Source organism: Denticeps clupeoides, chromosome 9 (genome assembly GCF_900700375.1).
Source record: "Denticeps clupeoides chromosome 9, fDenClu1.1, whole genome shotgun sequence".
Lineage (NCBI taxonomy): Eukaryota > Metazoa > Chordata > Actinopteri > Clupeiformes > Denticipitidae > Denticeps > Denticeps clupeoides.
The window spans coordinates 6843862-6857829 of NC_041715.1; the positions used below are offsets into that span (position 1 = coordinate 6843862).

General features: G+C 42.3%; 1 protein-coding gene across 12 annotated transcripts in view; it reads right to left on the reverse strand.

Annotated features, from left to right (window-relative positions):
• kdm6a (lysine (K)-specific demethylase 6A) overlaps positions 1-13968 on the reverse strand; it is a 36569-nt gene that overhangs the window by 18628 nt on the left and 3973 nt on the right. For 6 of the 12 annotated variants that reach the window (XM_028990287.1, XM_028990289.1, XM_028990288.1 and 3 more), the window contains exons 3-8: positions 12400-12508; positions 11214-11263; positions 8390-8448; positions 3546-3666; positions 904-958; positions 503-537 (exon numbers count right to left, since the gene is read on the reverse strand). In XM_028990287.1, the coding sequence (XP_028846120.1) occupies positions 503-537; positions 904-958; positions 3546-3666; positions 8390-8448; positions 11214-11263; positions 12400-12508 (429 nt within the window). Of the gene's footprint in view, positions 1-502; positions 538-903; positions 959-2210; positions 2324-3545; positions 3667-6818; positions 6864-8389; positions 8449-11213; positions 11264-12399; positions 12509-13968 lie in introns of those variants that run through there. The other 6 variants (XM_028990279.1, XM_028990278.1, XM_028990283.1 and 3 more) reach the window with 2 other exon arrangements.

The window sequence follows — 13968 nt, forward strand, 5'->3', positions numbered from 1 at the left end:
AACCGCATGTCATGTGGTACTGTGTTTGTTGCTTTCGTATTTCAGCACTGCAGCAGCCGTGTGTTTCCATGTAAAAGTAATGTAAACCCACACACAAAACACACATTTCTGCCATTTCTAATGCAATCATCAATTGAGATTGTATGATCGCCCAGCCCTAATAATAATAATAATTAAGAGGTTAGGTTTAGGAAGCACAAGAAATAAAACATTTCTGCAAACTTATTCAATAACGCCATAATGCTTTCTGCTCACATATATATTTATTCTCACTATTTCAATCAGAAGCCAATCAACAGCTCAGCATGAACTCAGAACGCTTCAGCAGGGATAGTAGTACAGATAGCATTCACACACACACAAACCTCTGTGACCTCTGAGCTGATAACGATCTAAGTGTTAAATATGTGCCGCTTCCTCTCTGTCTGCCGGGCCACACGTCTCAACAATTCCACTACGGCCACACACACACACACAACTGGTGCAAAAGCAGGAAACTTACCTGAATTTCATACAAGTGAGCGATGTGGAACTGGACTGTGAAAAGAAACAAAAAATAAAAGAAAGTTGCCATCAGCCCACGTCTTCACATAGATTACTGTAATTATAATTCTGGTAGGACCAGATAAATGAATATGATGGGCAGAGATGAAAATGGATGAAGGAGAATACAGAGGACGAATAGAAAGAGCTGAGCATCCCTGTATATTACTGCCAGTGAATAAATGTACCACTCTGGTGGATGCACTAATGCTGTTACCAAGGCAACAAGCATTGTCCGGTGGCAGGGAAATATAGGGGGGGGGGGGGGAGAAGCCAAACGGAAAAAGCAAAAGAGAACAGCGCCTGTGGCACACATGCACACTGTCTAACGGACACTGCGGTCTCGATATTGGTACTTACTTTCAGCTTTGGACAAAGTGCAGGGGTTCGAGTCAATCAAAGCCAGCTGAAAATGCTGCAACACGAGAGGAGAAAAAGAAGAGTAAAAGGTTAATGGTGACCTTCCCTGAGAAACCTGCAGAGATACAAAAAAATAAATAGAGATTGTTTTTTTTGTTTTATTCATCCTACTGAAAGAAGCGTAACAGATCCTGGATTGGAGTCATTTCAGGCTATAGGACAGACCCACACATACAACATCCTAAACTCACACACCAGCTACAGCACAAAAATTGTTAGAAAGCATGAGAAGGAAAGAATTTTGTAAATGGCTAAATAGATTAGATGGCTATAAATTCTTACATAACGCATGAAATATAAAACACACACATTACCATTCCTTCAAAATACAGTACAGGGCACCAATATATACATGTGTGCATATATTTACCAGTGAAAGCAGTTGTAAAAAAGCAAGTAATACACAAACCCTGCCGAATTCTGCAATCCACTCCATTGGTTTCAATCTTCAGCTGATCACGTTTAATAATAAGTATATTTTTATTATTATTTTGCATTTCAGTATTACCAACACTGCCAAAACCCACACAGTAGTGTAGGTTCCATCTTCACAGCCCAGTTTTAGGAACGCTTTAAATTCTCGAATCAATTTTATATAAATGTCAAAAGTCTAGGTATAAATATCACTGCTGTAGGGGCTGTTTTCTTGTTGACAGTCCTCGGAGAAAATCTATAGCGACTAATCCAATAAATCTATTTCTGATTCTACTTCAGCAGACAGATCGTAAAACATCCAGAACACGGAGTTCCTCCTCGCTGGTCTCAGCGTCGTTTCCATTCATCTCCCTCTGACAGCACCGCCCATGTCCTTCAGCACCAGCAAAGACAGCAAGAGACACATTCGGTCCTTTCAGCCACCACGTCCAGGCCGACTCGGAGCAAGACTACTCTGAGGCCGACGGAGACCCACCCCCTGACCCCACAGGCAGGAGCAAAACCACCTGCTGCAGGACAACCCGGGCCTGAACTCAATTTCAGAAGGCCCAGTCACACGGCCGAACATCAACAATGCAGCAGGAACGAAGAGGACTGGCCATCCATAACATGGCAACAACGGTCAGCGACGCAATTCCCAGATGAAGCGCCTCGCCTTGAAACGGCAGTCAATGTCAGCCAGATAAAAATAAAAATAAAGAAATAAACCGAAGCCTCTCACGGATCAGTGTGCGCACACACACACACACACACACAGTCCAAAAATAGCCTGGCCTGCCAGCCAGCGTTCAGACCGAAGCAGCGTACGTTACCGGCCGTAGCTGAGCCTCTCCTCCGCCTCCGTCCGGCGCTGCTGCCCCGCCTGACAAAAGACTGGCGACCAGATAATGCAGCAGGATCACCGGCTTCTGCCTGCCTCGCTCCTGTACTGATTACTATTCAACAGAGCGCTGCAACCAGGACACACACACACACACCTCCAGGCAGAAAGGATATTCTCTCTCTCGCTCGCTCTCTCTTCTCACCCCTCCTCTCAATCACTCCATAATCTTGGGGCTGTAGACCAAAGCACCCACCCCTGCAGGAAATAAGCATAAAGCGCGAAGAGAAGCGGCGAGAGGGAGGGAGGAACCCCGGGGAGAAGCAGCAGCGACTGTAGTAAAGATCTGCAGCTATGAAAACGAGAGGAGCGGGAAAATATAACCCGGCATGTTGATTTCAATTGCACAGCCACTCGGACGGACGGAGCGTGGATCCGGTCACGTGACCATGCAAGACATTGAAACGGGTCACAAATTGGCCTGTGACTGAGCGTCAAACAGCTCAAAAAATAAAAAAATCACATATTTCCTGCCTAGAGTTGACAGACAGACAGAGTGGAGGCAGAGTGCTCTAGTGCCAACAGTGCACAAACAGCAGCATGCTGGCCTCAGCCTGCCTGTTAAAGCCCAGTCACTGGGATGAACACACACACACACACACACACACACACACACACACACACACACACACAGGGTTGGGCATGCAGCCAAGGCTGATTTCACTGAGTTCATACAGAGGAGAGGAAGACAAGCTGCCCACGCCTCCGTGGCAGCAATTCTCTTTCTCTCCTTGGCGCTCTCTCTCTCTCTCTCTCTCACACACACACACACACACACACACACACACACAAACACATTCTCTGAAGTGGTAAAAGCGCGCGCGCGCGCACACACACACACACACACACACACACAGCACATTCACTTGCTGGAGAGGGGAAAAGAAAAAAAAAAAAACCAGTCCTTTCGACACACACGCTGCAGCCTCGGCCGAGTCAGGGCCATCACGGGCACCGCCGGCCCAGAAAGGCTATTTACAGTCGGGCCGGTGTTTACACTGCGCTGCGACCCTGCGGCTAACCCTTCCCCAAACGGGCCACGGCTGCGCCACACCAACACAATATCGGATTGTGTCATCGGCAGGACAAGGAAGCATCAGCTCAAAATACGAGGTCGTAGCAGAGGCGGCCGTACTTGATTACAGAAGGCATGAGATTACAAACCAGAAGAAACTAATGTAACAGGGGACGTGTTTCCTGGCGCTACATACGACGTCGAAGATGTCGCTGCATTGCGCTGCAGGCATCGTGGAGAGTGCAGAAGTACCTTCAGACTTGACTCATAGTCGGTGTTGACTTTAAACATGAGGCCGAGCCGCAGGTGGATCTCCTTGGCTCTGGAGAAGCTGGGGTCGATGTAGAGCACCTCCTGAAATGCCTTTATCGCCCTGAAGGGAGAGAGCACAGAACACACATGGAGGATGAGAGGGGACAGACACAAACACACAAAGACAGCTTGGGGTTCAGGCCTTAACAGTTGCTGTCAGCAGTACTGATCAATTCAAGTGACAGTAATGAACAGATCGTCATGGCAACACTTTCCCACTACAGACAGCATCTACACACTAAGGATAGGGTGATAACATTTGTACTACTGCAGCAGAAACCAGTCAAATGCACTAGAGCAGATTAAAAGAACAGAATTATTTCACAATAATGTTTCATATGCAAAATGTACATACACTCCTATACTCAATTGCATTTTGATTACACTTTTCCATTTACAACATACATGTTGAGTATGTAGGTGGTTACATCAGTAATAGAATCTTTAAAGACAGCGTCTTCCAGGAATAGTCTGATTAGACTATGATTATAACAAACTTGGAAAAGAGCACACTGTACGACATTACGTACGACATTTCCACCCAACAAAGGTCAAAGTATGCTGTTTGACCTCCAGGATTGGGGTCACAATGTACTGCAATGTGCTGAAGGCAGGGTAGCTTACAACACAATATAGTGCATAATGTGGCATCTGTAGGGACACAACCACCATTGAAATGCAAGGCTACAAAAAAAAAAAAAAAAAAAGCCACACTTGTTAAAATAGCAAACTCCTCATACCCTACATCCTCAATATTTTGTGCACAGTGCAGCTAATGTCACACTCACTGGAATATAATGGCCATTAGCAATAACAGAAAAAAGAAGAGGAAAATCGGCGTGCAGAGCGTGCATGGAGTGCTAAATTAAATCCAGAATAAAGAAAAAAAAACATTTAAGTTGCACTTAAACACCATAAAAAAAAGGGCCAAGATACAAATAACTAGCATGCAGTCTGGTCTTAAGATGGGCTTACAACATGCGGTTTTTGAGCCAATTTTTCACGCGCGCGATAATCCCTGGAGTGCAGCCGAATCACTCGAACGTGCGTCGTGTGTAGTACAGTGTACATCAATCACACCTCCCGACCAGGCCATCGGCTGGTTTGAAAATTGTTTTCCCGTCGTGAGGTCTGTCCACACTGCACATGTGCAAACACAGAGCCGAAACGCAATCGGCAGCAAATGGAGGCTCGGTTCAAAACACCGCCCGCCAAATTATCATAAGCAGAACAGGGAGAAAAGTTGACCAAAAACCGCAGTGTCTGCCCAATTTTAATTGTATTTATTTCAGTAAATCTAGAAGGCATGTTTCATGTTACATTAGCAAACACTTCCCATGCACTATGTCGATTACAGTGCTGTGAAAATCAGGCCCCTAGTCTGTATTTGTGCAGTGGGTTGTGTTCGCCAGCTCCCGTTTCTCTGACGCACAGCAGACTGAACCCAATGGCCTCCCCTCCCTCCCGCCGTTCGGTTCCTCCGTTCTCCCCATCAGCTCTGCGAGTTGCGGGTCTCCTCTACCTCCCAGCACCTCGCCGAGCAAGACAGGACAGCTGCCTTTCACCACAGTGAACATTTCAAAAGGAGGATCATGGGAGATTACCCAGTGGTCCTAAACTGCTCATTAACCCAAAGCCATTCTTACAGCGAGAATGGCTGCCAGCCAGACTCATCTGCTGATCACATTGACCTCCATAACCACGATGTCGGGGGGGAAGACACGGTTTCCACGGTTTTGTGTGTGACTGTGTGTGTGTGGATAACCAGTTAACCAGCTAGCAGCAGCCCACCTTGGCTTACATAACTAGTGTGTACCTATTAGAGGTGTAAGAAAATATCAATACAGCAATATATTGTGAGATTTTACATGGTGATATTATATCGACAGGCACATAAAAAAAAAAAAATTATATTTTTTGTATACAAATTTAGTCCAGTTCTGAGTTATGTTGTTTTGGCTGAATATTTAAAAGATTTTTTATTTAGCTTTTATATTAGTCTTGTTGGTCCCGTAATACTGCATCTGAAGTCTCGTTCTGAAATTCAGCCGTGGTGCAGAATTATAGCCACTTTGATCCAGTCACACAATGAGATTTCCCCAGGACGCGCCGTTTCGGTGTCTGTAGCTTTAAATGGGGAAAGGTTACCTCATAAGGGGACAAATTCCAGATCTGAGCTGCTGCTCTCTGAACTGCGAAGCACGCTTTACACTTATCGCCATTTCTAGCCAGGACCATATACAGGCTGGGGGAACTACAATTAATGTTAAATAATCTCACAAAATGAAATTTCATTTATGTAAATTAGAATACAGCTATATATCAGCTTTGTTTGTACATTTTCAGTGAACTGTAGAATTTTGCATTATGTACTGTATCACAATACATCATGATATAAACTTCTATCTTAACGTGACCCCCTAGGAGCAATAGAGGAGCATTTTCTTGTTTAACAAGAGAAGTAGACAACCTTCTGGTTAAATACTGCCACCCCTTTTGATGGAGTTTCCAGGTGGGATCATCTTGCACATTGCGCCTTTAATGGCAAGGATGAGAAAAACTCCACTATCTGCTACTCAGTTCAGACTGATTAATAAAACAATGTTTGTTCTAGGAAGGATATGGGAATATATGAAGATTCTATACACTGCACATACATTCAAAAGAGCAAGTCAAAAATTAAACTATGCTGGAACTAGATTATAACACAAGACACTGCGTTTCAATACAGAGTAGCTAACTAAGAAAATACAAACATTGTAGATAATCCACACTTTAATCTTAAATTTACTTATCCTGTTCCATACCTGGCTACTGGTACAATGTTCAACATTTTTGTAATCCTAATAGGAATAACAACACCGTAATATCCCCCCTCCCCCCATCCAAAATAAAACCAATCCATCCAACTAAATCTACTTATCCAGGTCAGGGCTCAAATCACAGAGGCAAAGTCCAAAGCGATGCATATTTAATAAAGACTAGAGCCACCCTAGACTGTGCAAATATAAAACAGCAGAGCAATACAGTACCTGGCCCAATGTTTTAATCAACAGCCCAGACCACAGATAATCCAGACAAGTCAACAGCTCGCCGACACTGACTAGTACCCAACACTACACACACGTAGAGCTAGCAGTAAACTGCCCCTCCTCAGCTTGTTTACAGAGTGACATAAGCTCTCTATAAGGAAACCCAGCACGGCATGCCTACCTTCTCTGTCCAGCATGGGCCTCTGAGGAGGAAGGCTGCACTGGCCTAGACAGGAAGAGAGGGGACCTCCAGTAGTAAATATCAGGCAGTACTATCTTTGCACAACTTAATAGCTATCTACATACAACATAACATACAAATTAAACAACTTGCTATTTCAATTTCTCCCAAGCCAATCTGTTTGTTTGGCTTAAAACGGCACAGGGGTAATTGTATTTATTAGGATTTCTGAGTGTGCACCTGGCTGTGGATGTTACTTACCTTGACATTACAACGTTCATACATGGCCAATATTCACATTTGTTTCACAGTGAAGACCCAAAAGCATACATGCTTTGGTTGTCTCTACATATATTAAATGGAGCGTATGTTCTGAGACATCACACAATGATGCACAAATGTAACATGAGATAACTACTTCCCATACAACACACTGCCATATCTGACTGATTAAAGACGTTTTAGCACACGTCAATGTCCGTGCAAAGGTTTTAAATGTCTCAAGACAATTGTCTATTCATAATATTATAGTCACAAGTGCATATCTATAAATTAAATCAGCCATACAGTAGGTAACATGGTATACGCACAGTAAATTTAAATGAAAATACTGGTCTACCACGAATGTCAAAAGGGGGTAGCGGGAAGGGAAACTTTTTGAACCCTACTGAAAAAGTGTTTTGCCTCACTGGGTGTGAACAGCACGAGGACAAAACAAAGTTCAGCTAAGAACACCATTCCAGGCCCAATCATCATCAGTGGTGGCAACTCAACTAAAAAAAAAGTTAAAGAACACCCTTCCTCCGTCCCTGATTGGGTGACCTCAATCATATTGGTTCACGCGTTTTTAAGTCCTACTTTTTCATCCTTTGAAGTGCAGATAAGATGGCAGAGGGCCAAGCTTTGTTCAGAGAGAACAGCCTTCAGAAAGTGTTCACACTGCCTGTTTAAAGGTGCAATGTGAAAAGCTGAGAGGATTCAGCCATCTAGAGAAATTACACTCCATCAGAGAGGGGGGCGGTATTTCACCAGAAAGCTACTCGCATCAGTCATTAGTAATGAGAAAATACAGAGAACACCCCACATATGTACACTCACATTAGGTATTAGGTTTCAAATCCTGGTAAAACCATGTTTTTTTATGTATATTTTCTTCAGAAAATAAAGAAAATTCTAAAAAAAAAAAAAAAAAAAAAAAACCCACATTGATGTCTAAGACAAAAACTGACAGTTGTCTCTTGAGGTACACATTGGTATTTCAAGACTGCTGTCACGGTCAGAACTTTTCATAGTTTCCTTGCTGAAAAACAGGCCCATTTCCAAACCATTAACCAATCCATGAACGCACCTACCACTTAATATCACAACATCCATTAGTTCTCCATGTGATTGGCCAGTTTCACAAGAGAGAGAATAAAAAATAAAAAAAGATTTGTAGGGATGAACTCCCTCTCCCCACACAGGACAGGTATTAAGTCCAGCAGGTATACATTTACAATCACGCGCCACACATACAACAGACAGCATTAAATATTCACTGATTCCAGGGACTGTGCTGTTACAGTACTTACCACTGAAACGCGTTGTAATGGAAGTAAACCATCCCGAGGCCATATAAAAAGGCAGCATTCTGAAAGAGACAAGCATGAATAAGAAATGAATCATGAGTACTCATTAAACGAATTAAAACATTTTTTGCAAGGCTTTTCCGATCCATTAACCCTCACATCTACCAGTTTGAGTTCAACCATTGGATAAAAAAAAAAAAAAAAAAAAAAAACAGGATTTTCCAAAGCGCATGGAGCATATGACTATAGGGACGTTTTTTTTTTTAACTGAGGCAATAGCCAGCCTATAGCAGTCACAAAAATCAAGCTTTTAAGAACTGCAGAAAACATTCTTAATAAACCTACATAACAGCATTGAATGGATATTAATTCAGAATCACAAAGGAGTCGCCAGCCACTATAAAATTGTACCTTTCCTGTGTGAAACGAAGTGACTCAGACTGAAAACCATATCAGCCTCCTCCACTACCGTGGCCAAACCACATTCATTAATTAGGATATTACAAACCACTGTACAGTGCATATAGTGCCATTTAAGATGGTAGTGATGTGCAACCCACACAAGTGTGTGATCAGGCAAGCATTTAGGAAATGGAAGAAAAGGAAAAAGAATCAAACTACTGAAAACAGCAAGGCACACAATTATAAATGTAAAAAGACCAACAACAATTTTAAATATGATTACATATCGCATTTGCTTTCATAAAGGGTATAAAATTTAATAACGTTGCGCAATCTGTGGGTGCTTCAAGTTCTTCTGGACAGTTTTCCAGATTTAGAGGAGAAAAGGGCAAAACAGGGGAAGACTGTGTCGTCAAAACCAATAACAAAAATTGCCAGTGTCATACACCATACACTAGAGCCTGGAGACATACAAATCATGCTGTCGCCACCAAGTGCCATCAAATAAGGAAACATATGGACATTCCTGCAGAGGACAATGGTCCTACACTGTTCAAAGTGGGAAAATATTCAGCAGCAACCTCAATCCAGCAAACCATAGTTAAATTCTCTCATAACGTCACTGCACACCCAAAAACATCATTTTAAATCATTCAGTGGTTTAATGACAGATAATACGATGTATAAAATATAATATGAAAGCAAATTGCATTCAGTAATAACGGCAAAAAAAAAAAAAGTGACAAATAATTCTGTATTCAAGGTGGGTTTTGTTTTCTCAGTCACTTTAGTTCAGCCCAGATGGGCACAAGACTAACAGGCTCTCCTCTCCCTCAGGAGAAACTGGGATTACACCCAAGTGTCACCAAAGCCTCTATTGGTTTTCTGCAGTCACACCCTCTGCCAGGAACGAGATAAGCAAAGCAAAGGTGCAATGTGCTTTGCTTCATGAGATGCAAGATTAATACATAATTCTAGCCCAACGGCACATTTTTGAGTTAATGAGTGAATTATTGACAGAGTCGTCATACAGAATTCGGTTTTCTACAAAAAAAAAAAAAAAAAAAAAAATTTGCACCACGTGCTTGTGACACTTTAAACATTTAACTAACTAGGAGATGGCAGCAACTATGACAAGAAAAGACCGAAGGATAAAAGATGCCCAGACAGGCCGAGCAGAAATCGCTGCCCATTTCCATTCCACCAAAAAGGGCTGAAATCACTCGGGCTGGAACGCGGACCACAGGTCAGGATTGGCGGCAGGTCTCCTTTTTCCGACTGAGCGGGTGCACGGACTCAACAAGCTGACAGGCTGACGGCAGAGACTGATCTAGGCGCGATGCCTTAACCGCCCTCTACTTCGCTAGCCGCGTCCGCACGGCCCGCTACACATCGATTTCTCCTCCGGGAAAGCAAGACAGAAAAAGCAAACTGAAATACTGAAAGGAAAGAAGCCAAATAAACTGGAAAGAGTTATTAAAACGTGTCACTGCGGCTCAACTTCGAACCAAACTGAGGACAGGCACAGTCGGTGGTATGTCGGTTTCATAATCGGAAGGTCGTAAGTTCGATCCTCACACAGGGCCATTTTTCGGAGGCGGTGGTGGCCTAGTGGGTAAGGAAACAGAGCCGTAATCGGAACCTTTCCGTGGCTGCCCACTGCTCCCTCAGGTGATGGGTTAAATGCAGAGACCACATTTCACTGTGTGACAAATATCACTTCCATCTCTGATTCATATCAAGACTTAATCAAATAAACTGCACCTGATTGAATGTTGAACTTAAAGGCTACAACCACAATATTTATTTTAAATAGTATTTTTTTAAAAAGACCAGTTCCATGAACACATTGGCCTCATTTTTGATCATTTCTGGGCGACCAATAGTCCCTAGTACTGTTCTACAGTCTTGTCCTGGTTAATTCCTGGCAAAACTTCAGTGTCTCACCACACGACCATTCAACACCACGGTCTAGTGGAAGAAATGACAGGCTCTCGTTAGGGCCTGTTCTGACAGCCCTCTCAGGCGTCGGGGTTCAAGGAAGCAAGCGAATCTTCACAGTTCAGTGTGTCTGCTGGGAACCCAGAACTGTCACGACCTATCATCTGCACACTCACGATTGGAGCTTTTGGCCCGTCAGGCACCTCCATGGATGTCTATGGGGACAAAGCCCCCCCCCCCCCTTCCATGGGGACGAGCGGCAACCTGGTTGGGTGCTAAATAACTGGTATTTTAGGTTCCACCAGACCACGGGAATTACCTCACATATCACAGATAACTCGACACATCTAGAACTTTCGAAGCCTCAATCTCAAATATCCACATCAAGAACATTCAGAGACTCAACGTGATGTCAAGGACCAGACACGCACAACATGCACAACATCAGGAGATTACAGAATAAGAAATTGACAGATTTCCTCACCTTCCAGTAGTCCGACTGTAAACTGTAGTACCTCTGGTATGCAGATAATGCTGGAAAATAAGTAGGTAAGTAAGAGGTTAATTAAGTTTTTATGCAATTGTAACATTGCTTTAAAATTTGTATAGGCTATGGATGCACTGATTCAAGTATTTTATTTTTTTAATCTGTGCGAGTACTCACCTAGTCACAAAACAGTGAGAACAGACATATTTCTTTATCACAAAAATGAAATAATTACTAGGATTGGAGTATTAAACTTGAAAGGGAAAAACTACTGCATTAATGGAATTAATAAAAACACTTCTACAGGTACGTGTTGTCCATATAATAATAACAATGAATATGTATTATGTCATCAAATTATTTATGAAGAATTATACACACAGAAGAATTCACAAATGCATTGTCACCATGGATGGTGCATAAAGAGTTATCCTCATTTGCACTTATAAGTTTAATTAAAAGACACAGACATTTTATTGTCTACAGCTTATGCAGCTCACTAGAAGGCCATTACCGTGAGCAGGCATTCTTTACTGTGGTGAAAACAGACACACAGATACGAGTTGTGTGGAAAGTGCCCCTTTTCCAGACGTTTCTGCACTTGTGATAGCAACCTCTGTAATCTAGTTTTGTGGCTAGAGCTAGCGATGGTGCTGATTTTCCCCTTGCACAGGTTGGGGACTCTGCACGGAAAGGAAAGCTGCACCAGTCAACCCATCAACGGCAATTATTTCTTCTAAGCGTCCCTCGTTTATGTGGGTTTTGCAATTGCATTCAGAGAGACAACAAACATTGCGGCATTACAAGAAAGACAGGGGGGAAGGGGCATTTAGAAATTGCTAGCTAAATGAAAGTATTCAAGAATTGATAATGTTTTCCTCGCCACAAAATCATCAGGACTGTCAAAATGATAAAGCACTCAATACATCAATTTATGACATGCTGTTATTTCACATCTTGGACGAACACCATATATGGGGGTCGTGCCATCTGACAGAGGCTCGGCAGGCAGACAGATTTATTCTCCACTTGACTTAAAATAAGCAGTGAAAAAACGAAACGGGCAAAAAACGGTTAGGTTAAGATGCCAGATGTAGCCAAAAAAAAAAAAAAAAAGAGGTTTATTTGGCGGGCAAAGTTTGCAAAGCCGTCAGCCTTTGAAAATCGGAAATGAAACACTTACCTTTTGGGTAATCCTCTAATAAGAGGTTGAAGTGGCCTAGCTGGCAAAACAGTTCTGGCTCAACTTTTCCCTCGGCTTTTAAGATGAGAGAATCATAGCAGCGAACCGCCTGTAGAGTCACAGAGTAAAAAAATAAATTAAAAATTGGATTATTGCAACAGCGGTGCCAGTCTCATACAAGTAAAGATGCAGCTTCAATAAAAAAAACATTTTATACTATTGGCAAGATGTAATAATTAAGCCGTTATAATGTTTATCTGTAGTACGAGAATGGCTAATATCAAATGTAAGTGTAGACACCATCAGCTTTGTAAAAGATTATGATTACGTTTCTTTCATCAGAATAATGCAGCAAAAACTGATCCATGGAAGACCCACCTAATAACTTTTAAAATAGCTACTGATGTCCAGATATCACAGGCCAGGGGTCATGTGGAGTCCACGCAACAACGGTTCAGGGGTGTTACGCTCACAATATCTTATGTTCATATACAGCTAGAATTATAACATACAACTTCCGGACACAGACACTATTCTCATTGCGATTGTTCTATTCCCATTTCACAGAGCTTATCTTTTTCTCGTATTGAGAAATACTTGCAACGATTATCATTGCGAATTTATAGTTCAGATCATATCTAGTTGTCTTAAAAAAAAAAAAAAAAAAAAGTGTGCTGTGGATGCACGGGTCCAAAAAAAGCAGCCTGCTGCTCGCAACCATACTAGGCTTTAGTGCCACACACTAGTGGTGATGAGCCAAAAACGACAAAACCCCAAGATAACCCATGATTCATTTCACCATGGACTAATGTGGCTCATGGTACTGTTGTGCTGATGTTTATTGTTCACTCTTCATGTTGCGCATCTGAGGTCATTAAACAAGCACAATCATGAAAAATATTCAAACAAAACAAAATTCCTCTGCTTTTGGTGCCAACACAACCAGTCTTGTTTGTAATCAACCTGCACCTTTTATTTATTTTATTTTTTGGCATGTCATATCCTTTTGTGATTGTGTATGTGACTAATTGTATCTGAATCTACAGCCAGTCAACCTATCAATGTAGGTTTTTTTATTATATATATATATATATATATATTTTTTTTTTTTATATTATGTATACCGGACAAGCATTAAGACAGATTATTGGTTCATATGATTCACTCATTTCCTACACGAGCTGACGTTTATGCCGACACTGTCGACGTCCAGTTCAAACATATGGAAGTATCAATAAACTCTGAATTTAGACCCATAATTACAACCATATCTATTTTCTGGTCCATAACTGTGCTGGGTGAGAGCCAAACCAACATTATTGTATGAACTCCCAACCTCCCTTGTTAGTTTGAATTCAAAGCCGAAATGCAAGCGTCTCACATGCTAAAAAAATCTCAACCATAAAAGGGCAATAATTTGGCACTGAACAGTAACGGACTTAACCTGCCGAGGAACGGGAGAACAACCGAGGTGATGATGAGCGAGGACGTGAGTGGGCGAGACACACAGCCAATCAGGCAGAGATGACAGAGGAGCGCCGGGACTCGACAGTCAAATCTTTCACTCCA